Below are 19,585 nucleotides of genomic sequence, written 5' to 3' on the forward strand. Positions count from 1 at the left end.
CTGTGGATAAGAAGGGACCCCTAGTGGTCAAAGGTCACATCACAGCTGCCGTCTACCAGTTCCCTGGAAGGTGTTCTGGCCTGTCGTCTCTAAGGTTGTCAATTCCAAGAGGCAGTGGAAGGAAAATGCAGGATAGATGAGAGGAATTTTTGGTTTTAATATAGGTGTGCTGTGAAAGGTAGGATGGCTTCTGCTGTGTGATGTGTAGAGGGTGTAGTGGATATTTCTCTGTGTACTTGCAGAGAAGATAACCCATCTCCTGATAGGACTGGGCCCAGTGTGGTGACAGGAAATGAAGGGATATATGGGAAGCAGAAAGGTGAGCTCAGTCCAAAGTAGTAATTGTTCTGTATTTTGAAGGCAGAGCATAATACTATGAAAGAGTGGATTTTAATCTTTTAAAAAAAAAATCATGACTCCTTTGGAAAGCTAATAAAAAGATCAGAGACCGCTCCCCCTCCCACCAGAAAGATACTCATGGCACTTGAACACACACCCACACACACATTTTTACCTACAATTCAGACGTTTCCCTAATACTCTAAAGCCCATCCATAGTGGTATAAGAAGCTAAGTTAAGAAACTCTGAAATAAGGCATTTGGAAAAGAATGCAGTGTGGCAGCCCAGAACCCTGAACGGATTCTAATGCTTACATCACTTTGGGCAAGTCCCTTTACCTCTCTGAACTTCACTTCCTCATCTATTAGGAAAAGGGGAAGTTAGACAGATGTAGGATTTCCAGATAAAAAACAGGACACCTATTTAAATCTGAATTTCATATGCAGATTTTTCTTTTTTGTGTAAGTGTATCCCAAATTGGCTTTGTCATGAATTAACAGATATTAGTTACATAAAACATGCTTATACTAAGAAAAGCATCCACTGTTCATCTGAAATTCAAATTTAACAGGGCATCCTGTATTTTTATTTGTTAAATCTGGCAACCCTAGACAGGTGACCTTTTGGGTCTTGATTTAAGGTCTAAGATTTTTGGTGATGAAGGAATCCAAATGGAGGATAGGAAGTTGGAGAATCGTTAATCAGTGTTTAAGCTGGAAATTCTGAAGCCATGTGACCAATTTTATGCAGTTTAGTGGACACTGTGTTGGATTGTCAATGGAACAGTTACCACACTGGGTCCTCGCATTGCTCCAGGAACTACCCTACGTAGCTAGGCTGTGTCTGCCGGGTTTCTAGCTTTTCTGTCACTTCAAAACCATCAAGGGCATTCCCAGTGACCTGGCCAGATGACCTGCTGGCCTACAACCCTCCAGCCACTTGCTGAGCTGCTGTCTCTGTCACGTCAAGCTTGATGACAGCAGATGTGAGGTCTGCAGCTGCAAACCCCTTGGAGATGGCACTGGTCCTCTGTCTGCTGTGCTGCCCCGCAGGCCTTTCCTACATTCTGGTGGCTCGTTTCCCTCTCCTGGTCTTCATTCCTGTACAACAGGAAGAACTGTGAGGCCTGTGCCCCAGCGAGTCAGCCTCTCACAGCCAGCCCTGTGTACACCTTCTCTTCCTGGGCAGAGCACCCAACATGCAACTCTAACATATCTCCCAGTAGGTATCCTCTTCGTCTTGCGCCCTTCCTTCCTTCTGTTGATGTTTCTTGAGTTCCCATCAGGCCCTAGGCATTTGCCCTTAGCTGAGGGGCTTCTACCTTCACCCACATCAATGCTCCATCCCGTACCTAGTCCATGGTTCTCCTAGTGAGATTCCTGAGTCACTGGGTCAATCACCCTTTAGGTTGTCAAGATGAGACTTTTGTGTCTCATCAGAACTAATGAAGGAGAGGTGCCTGGAGACTCCCCAGGTGCTATGCTCACTGAAATCAGATGGTCATGGCTGCTAGTTCTTGGACCCCTTCCTTTGTCTAGAAGTGCATGGGCCTGACGTGGAGCAGACTGTTTTCTACTCCCAAGAATTTTCAGTTCAAGGCTGCCTCTTGACCTGACTACTTGTGGGAGATGTGAAGTATAGGACTCTGTTAATACACCTAAGCTTAATGATTAACTACTAGGCTTAAATACTTATGACGCAATGGTTGCCTCTGTCTGTCGGTTTTAGGAAAAGAGGAATGTTCCATCGATGACTCGTACAACCTTGGACAAATCCCGTCACTCCTCTGACTATCCAGTAGGGGCACCATGATACCATTTTTAAAATCTGAACTTAGCGACCTGGCTCCTAAGCATCATTAACTTTCCCCTTGGGAATGAATGTAAGACCCTTGAAGACAAGGAGCTTTGTTTTCCTCATTTTTGTATTTCCTAGGATACTCACTTAATGTTGTGGAATTCAGGGAGCACCATTCATCTTGTAGATAATAGATCTGTGTAGTTATTAAAACAATTTTCTACAGATGGCAATAGAGTGACTTAAGAAGCCAAGTCTTCTACTTATTCATGATAAAGATACCACATTGGCTTGGATGCCACCAGCATCCCCATTGCATAGAGCAATCAATAAATATCAATAATATCAGCTGAATCAATAAATATCAGCTGAATACTTTTCTCCAACATTTCAGTTATGAAAATGTCAAATGTCAAATGAAAATGGCAAATTTTGAAAGAATTACTTTCTAATTCTACCTAGAGTCCAGATGCAGTGTTAACATTTTGCTATACTTGCTTTGTGTGTTTATTTAGTGTAGCTGAATCACTGAAAATTAACTGCAATCATCAAGACACTTAACCCATAGATATTTCAGCAGGCATCTCCTAAGAATAAGGACAGACTCCTACATAACTACGATACTGCTGTTACACCTAATAATAATTAATCATTATTTCCTAATATCATTTAATATCCAGTTGTAGAAGTTGATGTTGGTGCCCCATCCACATCCCTCTGGCCTGCAAACAGTTCCCTGGGAGCAGATGACTTCCTGAGTATCTGCCTGAACACTCCTATTCCTGGCCAGACCAAGAGAGAGCCCTTCTCCCTTGCAGGGCTAGCAGGAGGTGCTGGGGAGTCAACACCCCATGAGTGTCCCTGAACCAATGATGAGAGAAGTTGTAGATAAATACCCAAGCTTCCTTGCCCATCATGAGTTGCTTGAGCCGTGTTCCACGGAGCTTGTCAAAGGGTCCACAGTAACAGCGACACTCAGCAGGAACCTGTTCATTAACACATCCTTTATCAGCTTTCCTTTCTTACTCTGCTTCCTGAGATCACCTTTAAATGAACTACTTGAAGCCAAAGCTTTGTCTGCTTTGGAGGGACCTAGAACTAAGATATCAACTCATTGCTAAATTCATTTAAAAATGGTAATGGAAAAACACACTGCTCTTAGGTGCATAGAGAAGCAAACTCAAAAACCTGCTTAGATGGTGCTTGCAACCTAGCAACAGGAATGGCTCTTAATTATGATTATTACTGGAACAGTGCTACAGTGAGGCTGTGTTTATTATGCCCTGCCCAGCCTATGTTAATAATGAGAATAGCTACTGCTTATTAGGAGCATACTATGTGGATGCTTCACATGCTTTGTTTCATTTACTCCTCACAGTAACTTTGTAGGGAGGGCACTATTATTGTTCCCATTGATGAAGTACCTGAGGTTCACAGAGGTTAAATGACTTTTTAGTGTCACACAGCTAGCAAAAGGCAGATATCTGGGGTGCTTAAAAGGTACAAATAACCATAAATATTTCTTTATTCTATTCTTGTATAAGCATGAACAATAGCAATTGCCAGATAAAACACACATTGTAACAATACCGTAAACATATATGCTTTTTAACCAGTAAAAAAATGTCATCCTCAATTGCTAAGTCTTGAAAGTGTAATGCAGGGATTTCCCCCAAACAGGTGAGAATCTCAAAGGATAAAACTTCCCCCTGCCATGCCTGGCTTGGTAAAGCTTAAACACTGGGCTTGGGTTACCAGGGCCAAGTAATATTTTTCCAGCATTACTTTAGCTGTGTGGGCTCTTCCAAAGTTTTGGCTGCTGTGAGAATCAAACCTCCTTGCAGACCTGCCCCATCACAGTTCTCGGGCTGTCAGATTATCAAAGCGTGACCATCTAATCTGAGCCTGACAATGTTCAGTGAAATGTGCAGCAAATATTTGCACAATGCTAGGCTTTCTTAGATCTTTTACATTCCTGTTAGTAATATTTGGTCCCACCTAGTAACTCAGGTACATACATATAAAACCTTGATCTTAGACCTTAAGATGTCCTTCCCAATTACTGTCTTCTCCAAGAATCCTATAAAGAGAAACAGACTTTGAACCCAGTTTATCTTATTTACTTGACCCTGCTGTCATAAAGTGTTCAAATTCAAGTACTATAAAGGGAAAAGACTCAGGGTTCCCTGAATGGAGGAATAATTGTCTAAAGAAGTCAGCTTTTCAGACCTGAGCAGGTAAGGGATAAAACTTTGTCTTGTATAGAAATTAGAGAGTCATGAAAATTAAAAGCAAGTCAAGTGAAGGAAATTCATTTTGAAAAGGTGCTGATAGGAGGGGTAAAAGGGAAGAGGAGACATCAAGCTTTAATAGGGGAGGATGAGCTCGGCCAAGAATCCAGTACTCTCAGTTTTTATGGAGCTCTTACAGTAGACAGTGTATGAGAAATCTTTATTAATGACCAGATTTTGAAAGCTGAGCTGTTACCATGCCACGATAGGAATCTTTCTGGCAAAATTTTTAAATTACAAAATAATCACTATTACTACCAGTTTCATCTAACTGAAAGATAGACGCAACCAGAAAGTTAGCCCAGTAGGAACAAAACTTGCTTCTGTCAGGACAGGTCTGGGCCAAGGAGGAGCAGAGCCAGCCCAGAGGAGTTGTAGGTATGTTCCAGTTCCTGATTAATATTCGTGTCAAGTGGACAAAACTCCAACATGCTGAAATCTGTGAAGTGGCCAGGTATCAGAAAGGATTAACTGCAGCTTCTAAATGGAAGGGAATGTTAACCTGGGCAGTAGGGTGGCTAAGAGCATGGCCTTGGGAGTCCTGGATTGAAATCCTAGCCCTGACATTTACTGCCTTTGGGATCCTGGGAAAATTATATCATCTTTCTAAACCTTTGAAAACAACCTCAACAGGGTTGTTAGGGTCTTAATTGAGATTTAAATTATGCATGACAAGTGTTTAGTACAGTGCCCGTCGTGCAGAAAGCATTCCATATGTGTTTCTACTATATTCATAGAGGTACTCTTAAAGGGAAGTAATAAATACATGTTTTTCTTTGATGGAAGTGGAATATACCTACGGGGAAAGGATGGTAGCCGCGAAAGTATAGAAGGAGGAAGAATGGAGGCCTTTATTATCATTTCTAGCCCATATTGGGTCAGAGGAAAGATTATTACTAGGGGAGAGTTTTGGAAGGATGGGGGAAAACAAAGAGATCAACATGGTTTAAGGAGAGAGGTTATGTTGTGATTGAGTATTTTCTATGCTACAACCATTTGAATCTCTGGGATTTGAAACAGTCTCAAAAACTCTCTATTAGCAGAGAGCATCTTTACAACAATGACCAAGACTTTAAAAACTACAGTTCGTTTGTTCAGTAGGGACCGTCTGATAATGAAGTAGTTTTTCTCTTTCTGTTAAAATGACATTCTGTCAATTACTCTAGGGAAGACTGGTCTTACCATCGGCCCCCGCCCCCGCCCCCGCCCCAGGCCGCTTTATGGCTGTCCTATAACTAACTTAGAGCCTATTTCTGTGTGGTTTCTTTTTGTTACCTTAAAAAAAATTCCTTAATACTAACCGTACTTTGAACTGAGCAATCAGAACAGGATTGTTTAATTAAAAACTAGAAATTGTACTGTTGCAAATGAGCTGGGATGACTCATCTGGGACTTTGTTTTAAATGCATTGTAGACAAGAGGAAGGTTCATAAACTCAGTACAGACCAAAGTACAGAAGCAACTGCACTCTTTACGCCAGCAGATCCTTTAATTCATTAAGGATGGCATGGAAGAGCAGTGGCCTAATGAAAATGTGCAGATACCTTCCCTTGGTGATTTTATTTCTGCCATGTGAGCTGACATGTAAGTTAATATTCTTTTTAGCCTCTTTTTAAATAAAGAAACATTTCAGATTAACAAATGATCTGTGGGCATTGGGAAAATCCACAATCCAAAATAGGAATGACTACACAGTTGGCATGGCTCAGAGTACAGGAAGACAGATAATATAATAATAAATGGCAAAATGTTTTTTTGGTTCTGATATTACAAGGCAGAGTGGAGTATTCAAGTCTCTCCAGGGTCGTAATTTTCCTACATTTTAATGCATTTCATCACTAATCATCCAAAATAATCATCTGCTTTTTATTTGCATATAACACTTGCACGAAAATCTTTCCTGCATTTCCCACCCCAACCTGGAAATAGCTTTCCCCACTGCTGACTTTAAAAGTAATATAGAGTAATTGTAAAAAAATTAGGAAATATATAAAAGAATAATGAAAAGTAAAAATTCCCCTAAATCTCATCATCCAGAAATAATCACTCAAGGTTTTGGTGAACTCTTCCAGATTAAAAAAATGTATCTATTAGGCAATAATGTCATTTTCACCAGTAATTTATGCTTTCTACAGAGAAAGTTAATGTGTTTACAGCCTATATTAACAAATGTTATGCAGGGGGCAAGTCTGTGGTGGCTAAAGCCAATTTTTAGCTTTTGTTACTTGCTTCTGAACCAGGAAAGCAAAAACTGAAATTCAGGTATGTTACTATACATACCTGAATGGATTTCTAAAAATAAGAGATGAATATAAACTGCTATATATCCTGATGATCACCCCACAGCAACTTGTCTATCCCCCAAACCACAGCTGTTTAAACATCTCTTTATTTTACTACACTGCCAAAACAATATTGAAACATCAGCATTGGAGATCAAATTTGCCCACAACCCTATCATCTAATCAGAAATGTTTTCAAACATGCTTCTATCCATATGCACAATTTTGATATATTTGAAGTAATTATTAGAATGTAATTTGCATTCATCTTAAAAATTCTTCCATTTTTCTGTAGTCCTTTTTCATTTTTTTTCCTTTCCCACCCCCTTACTTTGCTACTTTCAAGGTCTTGACATAAACACTTTAGGTCTGGTAAGTATTTCTCCAGTTTTTTTCTCTATTGTTATCACTCCTATTCAATATGTATATATAGATAGGATGTCCTCCAGGACTTTCTCTCATAAGTATGTGTTTTGTGTGTATGTGTGTGTGTGTGTGTGTATAAATGGGATAATTCTGTACACACTAATTTTTTAACCTAGTAGTTCTCAAACTTGACTGCACATTGGAATTACCTGGGGGCTTAAAAAAACTCAATGCCCAGGTTTCACTCATATCAATAAATCAGAATATCTGGCAGCAGTAACCAGAAATCCGTACATTTTTAAAGATGCCAGGTGACTCCAGTGTGCAGGAAAATTTGGTAATCATCATTTTAACCTTTTCCTTTTTTTAGTTTATAATACATTATGGCTCTTTTTCCTTGTAAAATCATATAGATATGATTATTTTCAATTATTACCAAGTATTTCATTGTGTTGATGTAATATAATTTACTTAATCAATCCCCTGTTTATGGCCACTTATATCATTCACTCTGTCCTAATAGTTTCTTCCTGCATTCCCAGGTTCTGTTTTAACTGTGAATGGTAAAACTGAGAACTATATTCTGGACACTCACCTTGGCGTCCAAGAATCTCTGAAATGTGCGGTTCAAAACCACACCAGAGAAGAAGAACTTCTCTGGTACCGAGAAGAGGGGAGAGTGAATTTGAAATCTGAAAACAAAATCAACTCCAGCTCTGTCTGTGTCTCCTCCATCAGTGAAAATGACAATGGCGTCACCTTTACCTGCAAGCTGCAGAGGGATCAGTCTGTGTCCATCTCAGTGGCGCTGAATGTCATTTGTGAGTGATGGGCAAGAAGCTTTTAGCCAGTCTCTACTGCCTGCATTACATTATGTGGTAGTTGAAATCTGGGTCTAAAATATATGTGCATTTTAACATGTGCTAGGTATTGCCAAATTGCCCTATTTATGCTCCCACAACAACATGTGAGAGTGACTACTAGCCACCCCCTCATGAGCATTAAGTATCTTCCAGCTCTAAGAATTTGCCAGCCTGATTTGGAATCCTACTTTCATTTTCTAAATGAAGCATGAGGGTATTCACCTTTTCATGAGTGTATTAGCTGTTCACAAATGGATTGGCTATGTATCACAGCCAAATGCCTGCTCATGTCCTTTGCCTGTTTTTCTATTGGGTATTTGCCTCTTTCTTATTGATTTGTGTAAGGGCTCTGTATATTAGGCAAATTAACCTTTTGTCATTTTGGATTGTAAGTTTTTCTTCTATTTATTTTTGATTATTTATTTATTCATTTTTAGTTCTTTTTTCTGGGCCATATTGAACATTTAAGTGTTTATGTATTTAAAATTAGCAATCTTTTCCTTTGTGGTTTTCTGGCTTTTGTGTTCCACTTTAGAAAGACATTCATTGAGAGTATTTTAACATCACCTTAAAACCTCAAATGGTGAAGCTCTTCCATGGTTGGGTTTCATGTATCGGTAACCCACTGGTGGAACTATGTGGGCTTAGGGGTCCTTCAAATGATTCTGTATAGGTGATCACACAGGCAGTTTGGGTGGAAAGCTGATTCTACATGAAGGAGGTGCAGATGGTATGGTGAGCATCAGTGTGCGATTGGGTGGTGATGTGGTGTGATTTGGCAGAAAGAACTCTGGACTAGGCACCTAATAATAGAGAGTCAAAGCCATTTGACCCCATAAACTCAGCACAGTTTTCTGTGAAAAACTGATGCCTTTGCTCCTAAGATAAAAGGGTGGGAAAATGCTGAGGAATCGTGTTCTGGGAAATAGGGGCACCCTGCAACTTGAGTACCCAGAGTAAATCATGTGCATGCTCCAGAACAAAGGAGCTTTATTTTTTATTTTCCACGAATTGATAACATGTGATTAGCAAGCTATCTGTTGTCTGTTTGGATAGAATCCAAGATTATCATGAGACCTTGGAGGTCTGGAAATCCTTATAAAATGACATGAGGAAACTGAGGCCCAGACCCAGGGCCCAGATTATCACAGCTGGAACTGAGAACAGAACACAAATCCCAAGGCTCCTAATCTAATGCTTTTCCCATTGTACCTTCTTAAGGGAGGCATGGCAGAAATGCTGATAACATGATTTAGTGTCTTAAAGAAATAATTTTCAGTTTTCTAACCTGAATCCATATTTAAAATCATCTTTATAACAACCTCCTTAATGTCATTGTCGCTGGGCACATAAATGAAAAAACCATTGCTCAGTGATTCATGATGACAGTAACTGACATGAAGTTATCAATAAATCAAAATGAGCTCATAAAAAGTGACACAAATATGTACAATCCTGAGGAAGTATTATTACTGTTATAAATAGCACATTGAGAACTACATGGAAGCTAAACAATACATGATTTGGAGGAGGGTGTGCAAAAAGAAACAAGCTCGTTCATACCTTGTTGCGGAAAGTATAAATTGAAACTACCTCTTTTGCAGTATCTGTCAAAATTTAAAGTGTGTTTACCCTGTGACCCAGCCCTTCTACTTCTAGATGTTAACCTTGGAGAAACATATACGCGTGTGCACATGAAGAGACATATACAAGGATGCTTACTGAAGCACTGTTTTACATTTTAAAAATGAAAATAATTTAATGTCCATCAAAATAAAATTAAATAGTCATATATTATACCTTAGCATTCTAAAAACAATGAGACCTCTCTGAATATATTCAACGTGGATATATCTATAAAACATGCAAGTTATTGAGAGAATGAAGTCTTTTACGTAAACCCATTTCACCCTCCTAAAATAATACATTTCCAATAGGTACATCATATGTATATCAAATGCCATTTTAAAGAAAAAGATCTGCAAGGATTTACATCGAACACATAGCAGTGGGTATCTTTGGGGAGTGAGGAAGTGACCAGGAGAGAGTCAAACAGAATCTTAACTTTTCTGAAATGTACTAATTTTTCAAAAAGGAAATACTGAAGTATAGCTGGTATGCTTTAAAATTAATTTCAATAAATAAAAAGGAACAACTAATAGAACTTGTCCACAAATGGAATTGGTATATAATTAAGTTCTTTCTTGTAGCAGCTTCCTACATATCTGAATACCATATAACATCCTTGTTGGATATGGATACAGAATTCAAGCTCATTCCAAAGAGCAACAAAATGTCATTCTTCTGAGAGAGTTATTAATAGCACAGCCTACTCAGGGTCTAATTATTCAGTGTGCAGATTATACAAGCTCCTTTTTTCTTCCTCCTCTGCCTCTTTCTCTTTCCTACTGCCTATTTTTCAAGCCTTTTATTACTCTTCTGCACCTTGGCTAGAAAATGCAAGGGACATGGAGAAGAGTGGAGAGTCAGCTCAGCCATTATTCCCCCTAGATATTAGAAAGTCCTGGTTGGGTGAGGGTTGGATTATTTGGTGAAGATAAATGTGTTTGACTATCTATGGGTCTGCAACTGTCCTTATCGTGGAGGAGTAAGGAGCTGCTCCCACAGAGGCATGAGAGAAACTCAGAAGGTCACACTCACCTTCCACAGATGCCAGAGTTGCCATGATTGGAACACTTCATAGGAGGAGGGCATTATTTCTAGAGAATCATGGAGGAAATGCAATGATGCATTGGTAAATACGTGGCCAGGGCCTATGTGGTTAAATAAAATGCAAAAACAAAAAGTGTGAGGAGAGCTAAAAACCACCACCACCACCATGGCAATAATAGCAACTAGCACTGTGGTTAATTCTTTATAGGCATCATCTCATTCAATCTTCATAGCAACTGATGAGGTAGGCATTATGCCACTTTTTAGATGAGGAAACTGAGCAGTTACTAAGCAGTTAAGTAACTTTCTCAAGGTCACAGTAAACGGTGTAGATGGCATTAAGGATAACTGGAATGTTCTTCTTAATAGTATACTGTTTTATCCAACATTAGCACTGATTGGTTTATTAACTCTCAGAGAGCAAAGGCTGAAGGTTTATACTCTTGTGTAGCATTACAAATTGTCTGCTTGGTACAGATTCATTATCATCTATTGTTGTTTCATGGTTTGTCTTCTCCACCACATTTAAAGTTCTATGAGGTTTGGAACTGGATAACACTCTTTGCCACTGTATCCCCAGTTCCTAGCCCAGTGCTTGGCATATGGTAGGTACTCAACAAAGTTTTGTTAAATGAATGAATGACCGCATGAGACAGATTGAAAGAAGATCTTGAACACTGACAGTAAACTACTGCTTATCTGCTAATTATACCTAAATGCTTGAGTCCTGCAGTTCCTCCTCTCCTAAGTGGAGATGACTTCCAAACAGTTGAAGAAGACAGTGATGTGAAGTTGGTTTGCAATGTGAAATCCAACCCCCAGGCTCAAATGATGTGGCACAGGAACAGTAGCATCCTGAATTTAGAGAAAAACCATCATATAGTCCAACAAACAAGTGAGTCTCTCCAACTGTCAATCACCAAAGTCAAGAAATCTGACAATGGAACCTACAGCTGCATTGCAAATTCATCTGTGAAAATGGAGACCATGGACTTTCACCTCATTGTCAAAGGTGACTCTCTTTTTAACATCCAGCACAGTGCAAAACCCAGGAGAGAAGCTCAGTAAATATTTTTATTAATAGCTAGGATTTTCTTGAGCAAATCCCCATCCAAAGAGTTTCCCACTAAGAATTCTAGTTTTGCCTTTTAGGGGAGTTACGCCCATTCCATATAGGATACTATTTTTTGCGCACAGGTCCTTTTCTAGAACCAAGTGGTAGAAGACAATTCCGGCTGGTTTTTAGGGAGGAGTATTTCCATGAATTCTCCTGGGCAACAAGATTTGTAGGAACTGGACTTTTGAGTTCACAGCCTAATGACAAACAGAAGAGGTCATAAACACATAGAGATAAAAGATACTGATGAGATAAGAAAATAGATCTCTAAGATCAACCACTCCTAACTGTGAATTTGTAACCTATAGGTTAATCAGAAGGGGGAGTAGAGGGAAATGAGGGAAAAAGTTCTTTCTCTTGGCTGCATGCTTCACCTACCCAGGTTTATCACCTCTGAAATAACAGGGAACAAATGAAGCTCCAAGTGTTTTTCCCTCCTCATACTCCTCATTCACACAAAAAGAGAAGGGCAAGGTACTTAGTGTAGCAGATGCAGAAAATGCTCACGCACACAACTTCCTGAGGCTGGCATGCTAGGAGCAGCCAGACAGGCTGAGGCTCCTCTACCTTGTTAGAACATTATTCACTTTGTCATTTGCCTCCCTCTGCCCACTCATTGACTTTCTCATCAGTTCCCAGGAAGCCAACTGGACCCCTGCCAGAAGTGTTGAAACTGAGTGACCATAGGGCTTCTTATTTCCTCTCCCTCGGGGCATCTGAAACACCAACAGAGAGGCTGGTGGGGAGGAGAAACTGCTGCAAGTTGAATGCCCATCAACAGATAAAGAGCTGGTGTGTTCAGTGATTTGTCCTGCAGAGCAGTGACATTATGCACACGGGCTTCTTTGAAAGTCAAACCCACAAACAACCTAAGTACTCACAGGAGAGAAGCATTGGAGAGGGTACAATACTGAAGCTGGGGGCTGCTCACCTACCCCAGGACCACAAAGACATGTCTGGTGTGGCCTCATGCCGTGCCATTCTAACTGGCTATTGAGACCACAGGCAGAGTTGAGAGAATTTTGTCATCCCTCCTGGTTTAAGGAGTCATAATTGCTCTGTCACAAAAAAAAAAAAAAAAAAAAAACAGTTCGTGTGGCAAGCAGGATGCCAGCTTGGCAAACTGGCTTTCAGGTGGGCAGAATCCTGTTTTGGGTGGAACTTTTCCAAACCAACTTGTTTTTCTTATTTCTTCCTGCTTTATTAATCCTCCCTGGCCTTTGGCTGCCTTTACAGAGTGAGCTCTCCTGTGCTGGTGCCCCAGGCTAAATGCTGTTGGCCACCGTCTGCTCCCACTTCATGACACAGTGGGGTAGCTTCTAAATGAGGCCATGCGAAGCTGGAAATGACATCATGGATCTTTTCTTGGACACAGGATTTTAGTCCATGTGTTGGGATTATCTTACAATAATGAATATGGTGGAAGGGAAAATACCAGACCTTGTTACAAATAAGAGAATAAAACAAGAAAGGGGAGAAGTGCAGTAACATCTGCCAAAGTCACTTTCAGCAGAAATGTGGAATCCAGCAGCAAGCCACTGACTGGGTCAGACAGTTTCTTTCAGCTTGCTTATGGAGTGAAAGCTGTCACATGTGGCTCCACTTTCTTCAGCTTGGTAAAAATACTCTGATCCATGACTGAATTCTGATTTCTTTGCCTAATTGTCCCACTTTTGCTTCCCCTTAATTCTCACATCTTTCCTTGGCACTGCAAGTAGAGCACCACCCACACACCCCTCACCACCCCCAGTAAGGTGAAAACCTTTGGTGTGACCCCGGGCTGGCTAATACAGAGCCAGGGCTCACAAGAAGGCCCAGTGAGTAGAGTTTCTGCAGACGGTTGGTGCAGCCCATAACCTTATGAGAATGAATTTTAGCAACAGCCAAAAGAGAGAAAGAGTAAAGGATACTTAATCTTCCTACTCCCCAATATTATCCTGAGAAGGAATCGGGCAAATTATGGTAAAGAAAACAATTAAAAAGTAAGTGGTTAGTGTGTCATACAATTACGGAGGGATAAACCCTATTTCATAATCTTGAAGCATATAGGGCTTAGGCTTTGAAACCTTATTTTAACTGAAGTCTTGTTTTCCCATCCTCCTCACCTTCCACCCCGCATACACTGTCTCATGACCCTGTGTCCTTTATAATATTTATCTCAATCTCTAGGTTTTGTTTGTTTAATGTCTGTCTCCTCCACTAGAATATGAGCTCCACAGAGGCAGGAGCCTTCCATGCCTGTCTTATTTTTTGCAGGGTTGAGCACACCATATAAAACAAAGTAGTCATTCAGTAAAAATTTACAGACCACACTCATTCCACAAACTCATTTGTACAATAAATAGCACACTCTTTATTTCCTATGAAGTCCTAAAATTTTATCTTAGCCACGACTGGAGCTCCTTCCTCTCCTGGTGGCATCAGAATCCAGGGGCTTAGAGAGGGTCATTTAAATATCTTTGTTGACCTTAAGCATTCTTATTTTTGAAAGTTTCATTCCCTATCATGCCAAACATATTAAGATGAAGCAACTTAAGTAACTTTTTTTGCTGTAAAAATTTTGAAGGGATTTTTATAACTTGCATGCATTTTGAATTTTATTAGAAATAAGTTATTCATTTGTTTCTTAAGGCTTAAACATTATTTTTATTACCATTAATGTTATTTAACAGTTGGATTAAAGTTGACACTAAGTTACATTTTATAGATGTTTAAACATTTATTAATTTTGATTAATTTTGCCACTTTATTTTCATATTTTGGAGCCAATTTTTTTTTCAGGTCTCAACTATTTTTCAGAGGCTCTTGGAAAGTTTGCAAGTACAGACACTGTGGCCGTGGTGCCTGATGAACAAAATAGCTCAGAGCTTACCTGGTGTTCAGAGAACAAGGGAATGGGCTTTCATTTCCAAGCTGTCATGATTGTTGCTGGTCTTTTCCTAGTCAAGGTTAGAAGTAGACTCTTTGTTGTTCTGTGTCATTTAGAGAGGTGTGAAAACCTTGGCCGAGGTTGGAAAGGCTGGTCTTAGAGTCCTACTTCTCTAGGGGCACCACGCAGCCACTGTTCAGTGTCACCTCTCTCACACACAGACCTCTCTTCCCCTTCGTCCAGCAGGCTCCTCACTTTTCTCTTCTTGCTCTTAAAGCCTTCTTTTTTCTTTTCCCTCAGAGATACCACCCAGTATTTTTTTGGGCTTTCCAAAAGGCAGGAAAAAACCATTGACTTCTGCCTGCTTCTGCTTTCTGCAGGCAAAATTATGGCTCAAGAAAGCACCAAAGGATCTGACTACCAGCTTTGGGGGATTTATTCATATTACAATCAATTATTCTTCCACAGAGGGATGGATTAAAAACCTGTCTCTGCTAGTTTCTAGTTCTGTGACTTCGGACAAGTAAACCCATCTCCTAAAGCCTCTGGTTTCACATCTATAAAGTTGGGGTAATAATACCTACCTTTTATGGATGTTCAGAGGATTTCATTAAGAAGGTGATACATGTTAAGGTCAAGGCACCAAGGCTGAGACATATTAGAGGTACACAGATCAGAAGCATATACATGTTAGTTTTTATTCCCTGTGTTTGCATTTCCAACAGATAAAGTTGTGGCTGTGCCGGTAGAGCCCATTGCTGCTGCATGTGTCGTGGTATTTCTGACATTGTGCTTTGCACTGATTGCTAGAAGAAAAAGAATAATGAAGGTATCTAAGTATTATAAGTTCTTTAGGTAAAAAGTCATCTAAATAAGGGTAGAGAGCTGGCTACATAGGTGACTGCAGAGTTATCATACTCAAGACTATCTGGTCTCTCTACCATGGGAACCTAAATGGAAGTTGCTCAAGGGAATAAAAATTGTATATATATTATGAGTGGGGCTTTACAAAGAATGGAAGTGCAAATGGATAAGACCTACATGAAAACAGCTGTGGGGTTATGAGTAGGGGATTCAGGACTGATTTTTCTTCCTTTTAGCTTTCCCTTTATTGTGGCTATAGTGCCTTTGGCACAATAAATAGAGAAAGGAATCTGCTCTGGACTCAGAGAGCTGCATGAAAAAGGTGGCACTTGCTGCTCACCACACGCCCTGGCTATAGGAGGTCGGAGTTTGAATTGTTGAATGGTTAACCTTGTTGGTTAGCACATTGCAGAGGATGTGTGTGCATAGGTTAACGCCATCCACTTGACTCCACCAGTTAATCCAGTGCCAAAAGGAGGCAACTATGGCTGAGAGCCTCTGAGGAAAGGCCAGTGTGGCTGAGGCTGAGTTCACTACCCAGCAACAGGCACTCTCTTTAAAATATGGTAACAACGTGTTATTCGGGGCAACAACGTCTCCCATGAAGAGATGCAGGTAACCCTTGTTCCAATCCAAAGCAAATTTTTTTCTACAAAGAAAGAAATACTCAACTACTTAAGAATCCTAAAGCATTTTGATTCAAGAATGACATATTTTCTAGGTTCAATAAAAGTGATTAATGCCGTCAAAAAAATGAGACCCGGACCAGAGCAGAGCTGGCTGTATTTCCAGCCACCTCTTCATTGGTGTGTATTTTTCTAGGTAGGAGATTAACGAACATTTGAGTTTCCTGTCCCTTGAGATATCTTGATGCATTCGAAATGTTTATCCATGGGCCTTAGAAAAGCAGGCAAACTCATTTCCTTTGTATTTGCTTTTAGCTCTGCATTAAGGATGAAGAGCCTCAAAGAGAAACAGCTCTGTAAGTACTCTGGGCTGGGGCCAGTGATTTTTCAATAGCAGATGGGGTAGTGGTGGTGTGCATAACAAAGCCCATCCAAGCCAAACTCCTCCTGAGATGGGAGGTGGTGCTAAAAGGTGAAGGGGTTCAGAAGAGATGGAGGGTGGAGAAGAATCTGCCTCCACTTTAGAGGAAGGCATATGAGGCTAGGTTGGAAGGTTGCCTAGAACTGAGAATACCTTTGGTCTTCAGCCTACTCTTTAAGCAGTTTTGGGCTAAGCTTGTGTGACTGCATTTTATTGCCATATAATGTAAATGACTAAGAGGGCCTACCCTGGGGGAAGCCACCACTGTATTGTCCTTTTCAACAAGGTCAAAAGTCACATTCCTCCTCCTAAGTACTGCCTGCTCTTGGCAGTTTCTTTAGTCTGTAGACTCCAGCATATGTGAAGTGGGCGATGGGTAAGAAGAACAAAGGCATTCTTTCCAAGAGTATGAATTTTTTTCCTATTGCTATGATCATCATTATAACTAATTTCTTGGTTCATTGCAGGTGAGAAAGCTGAGGTGCCATGGAATACGGCAAGAATTTCGCATCAGGACCTCCTTGATTTATGTAGTCCCATCTGTATTTATTGCTATTATTAAATTCACTCCTGTCAAATTGTCAGAGGTTATGAAGAAGTGTTTCATTAAGCACTTAACAATAGTTGTTATGACTAATTGGATATACTTGCAGAACATTTTTATGGAGAAAGCTGTTAAGAATGAAAAGCAAGATTTTAAGTCTTCTTCTTGAAAGGTATGTTATTTAAGGAGATTTTTTTCCAAAAAGTCTGGTAATCATTTCCCAATTAGTGTGTATTTTTCTAGGGAGGAGATTAATGGACATTTGGGCTTCACAAATCAGTGAAATACCAAATAAGAAAAATTGGGGGGTGGAGGAGGGTGCAACATACACTGATCAAGTTTTTAAGTTGCCAAGGAAGCACATAAATAATATCACTACCGACACTGTCATTTCATAAAAGAAATGTTTTAGGACTAAAAAAGGAAGGATATAGTCTCAGAATAGAAGATACTTCTTTAAATGGGATAAATTTAGTGTAATGAAAAACTCAACATTATGTCCTTATTTTTCTCATCTCATTATGGTTTGCACAGTCACAGACTTTGTGAGCTTTACGTGAGGAAGAAGCTGAAACAGCAGGGGACATGCGCTGGCCTGCATGTTTGTTTACATATATCCTTTGCTCTTTTTTGCATGGTCATTTGCATATTTCTGGCTATATTATGAGTCAGCCTGCACTCTTCTCATATACCTCAATATTAGAATACAGTTCTCTTATAATTTATTGTTGACTTTCTCCACTTTCATTCTTTATTCATTTTTTTCCCCCATAGAGTCTCTGCGTCACTTTTCCACACAACTTCGTGGGTTAGGGAAAGAGGCAGCCCTGGCCAGAACTGCCTTTGATATCCCTGCTGGGCTTCCCCTCTATCTTAGAAAAAAAATTTGCTTTTGTCTAAGACTGCAGTAGCTAAATGTGCCAAAGCAAGAGAAGAGATCTGCTGTCAGACAGCTGGTAAAAAGCCCCTTATTGACATAGAAGCAAAAAGAAGATATGAGCAGAATGTATGAATTCTCAGCAGTCTTGTTTCTAAGAGGAACAGACACACCCTCCTGTTAGCTTCTCGTTGCTTCCTTGGAAACTTCAGCATGGAATGGAGAGCGAGAGAGAGACCATTAGAAACTGTGGTTTACAGGCTTGTCCGCTCCTTGGAGGCCACAGCAGGTTTTTGTGGAAAAGCCATAGATCATTGTTTCTCAAAGTAGAATTTGGAAGCCCTGTGGAAATGCTGCAGATAGTAGGAGGATTGTAGGAATCTGAAAATTTATACAATTAAGTAAAAGCCTGGAGCCTATAAAGAAAGAACAGATCTCAGGCATTAGTGGGGTTGGGGTAGTTTAAAGTGAAAGAGGAAACAGAAAAACTTACATATCTAATAGGACTTGCAATTAGGAGACCTGAATTTCAATATTGGCTGTGTTACCTTGGGCAAGTCCCTTTCCCTCTTTGGACAAGGAGGATGCTGGATTAGGAGGAGAATTAGTATTAACTTTCACGTTAGCATGAAAATTCTGTTTTTTCCTCAGAGTCCCACGTGGTTTAGTTAGCTGCTGGAAGGAGTTGGCAAGAAAGACTGGAGAGGCAATACTTTTGCCCCACCTAGTAGAATTATGAATCAGCTTTGTTCTAGGACATACAATAATCCTTGAGTATTGCAGGTCATCACTAAAGAATTCCTTCACCTTTATAAAATACAGTGACCTTGTACATTAGTACAGACAAAGAACATTAGTCTTAATACAGCATGGAAATACCATAAACAGGCATTGCATTTCATTTTGCCTTTTAGTTCTGAAAAAAAAAACAGCCTGTATTAAAAACTATGGCTATTATTTAAAATCAGCAATTTAGCCTAGACTTGGAAAGACATGAAATTCCAGGACTCAAAAGAAGCTGCCATAACCTTTCCATAAATGTTTTCTCTACCTATTATGAGATAACTGAAATTCCAACATTCATTAGTCTAGCTTTGACCCTTGGGACTACAAATACCAGTAGAGAAGTGATATACAAAGCCAGTCCAGTGGCACCCTTCTCAACCTTTCTACCAATAAAGATGGCTTTTATCATTATTATTTTTCTCCTTCTTGTGCCCCATTTTTTGAAAGCTGGTCTATCAAGAAAACTGCATTTATTAAACAACAGTCATCTGTTTTCCCAATTTTTAAAACATTTATCTGTGATATCTATTTGCCAATCTGAGCTGCTTTTATGGCCACGCAATTACCCATTTGATGTAATTCCATCTAAAAGCAAAGAAATCTGGTACTTTTGTTAACCTGTGCAGTCTTGTAGATGTTAACAATGTAATTGTTGCCATTAGGGTTTTTGAATACTTGAAAATAGTTTAGAAATCCCTTCTTCACCAACTTTATTCCTTTCATCACCACGATCATGACTACCTTCCTGAACCTATTGGCCAGAGGTCACAAGCTCAAATTCTTACAGAGGTCAAGCAGATGAATGAGTGAAGCAGGCTAGATGTAAACAGTAGGGAGTGGTAGGGACTGTGGTAAATAGAGAGCTCATC

At 39.8% G+C, this 19,585-nt stretch overlaps 1 protein-coding gene across 3 annotated transcripts; it reads left to right on the forward strand.

Annotated features, from left to right (window-relative positions):
* The first annotated feature begins 4,307 nt into the window (after positions 1–4,307).
* Positions 4,308–17,093, forward strand: TMIGD1 (transmembrane and immunoglobulin domain containing 1). 3 transcript variants are annotated; one of them, XR_012130553.1, is made up of 9 exons: positions 4,308–4,374; positions 5,843–6,012; positions 7,619–7,897; positions 11,346–11,624; positions 15,324–15,427; positions 15,920–16,077; positions 16,184–16,284; positions 16,404–16,444; positions 16,977–17,093. XR_012130553.1 is itself a non-coding variant. In XM_017674104.3 (7 exons), exons 2-7 carry the CDS (start codon positions 5,931–5,933, stop codon positions 16,978–16,980), a joined length of 789 nt encoding a protein of 262 aa, XP_017529593.1. In that variant the 5' UTR covers positions 4,308–4,374; positions 5,843–5,930; the 3' UTR covers positions 16,981–17,093. The 3 variants fall into 3 exon arrangements, 1 of the variants encoding a protein (XP_017529593.1); XR_012130552.1 differs by having other exon boundaries at positions 15,920–16,284; XM_017674104.3 differs by lacking the exons at positions 15,920–16,077; positions 16,184–16,284.
* The last annotated feature ends 2,492 nt before the right edge of the window (positions 17,094–19,585 follow it).

The sequence above is a fragment of the Manis javanica genome, chromosome 4, assembly GCF_040802235.1.
Source record: "Manis javanica isolate MJ-LG chromosome 4, MJ_LKY, whole genome shotgun sequence".
NCBI classification, from domain to species: Eukaryota; Metazoa; Chordata; class Mammalia; order Pholidota; family Manidae; genus Manis; species Manis javanica.

Excerpts from the sequence above, each read along its gene's own strand:
- TMIGD1 (XM_017674104.3), top strand. The coding sequence starts at position 5,931 with ATGGCATGGAAGAGCAGTGGCCTAATGAAAATGTGCAGATACCTTCCC. Across the intron at positions 11,625-15,323 it reads CTTTCACCTCATTGTCAAAG|ATAAAGTTGTGGCTGTGCCG; the intron begins GTGACTCTCTTT and ends CATTTCCAACAG. Across the intron at positions 15,428-16,403 it reads GAAGAAAAAGAATAATGAAG|CTCTGCATTAAGGATGAAGA; the intron begins GTATCTAAGTAT and ends ATTTGCTTTTAG.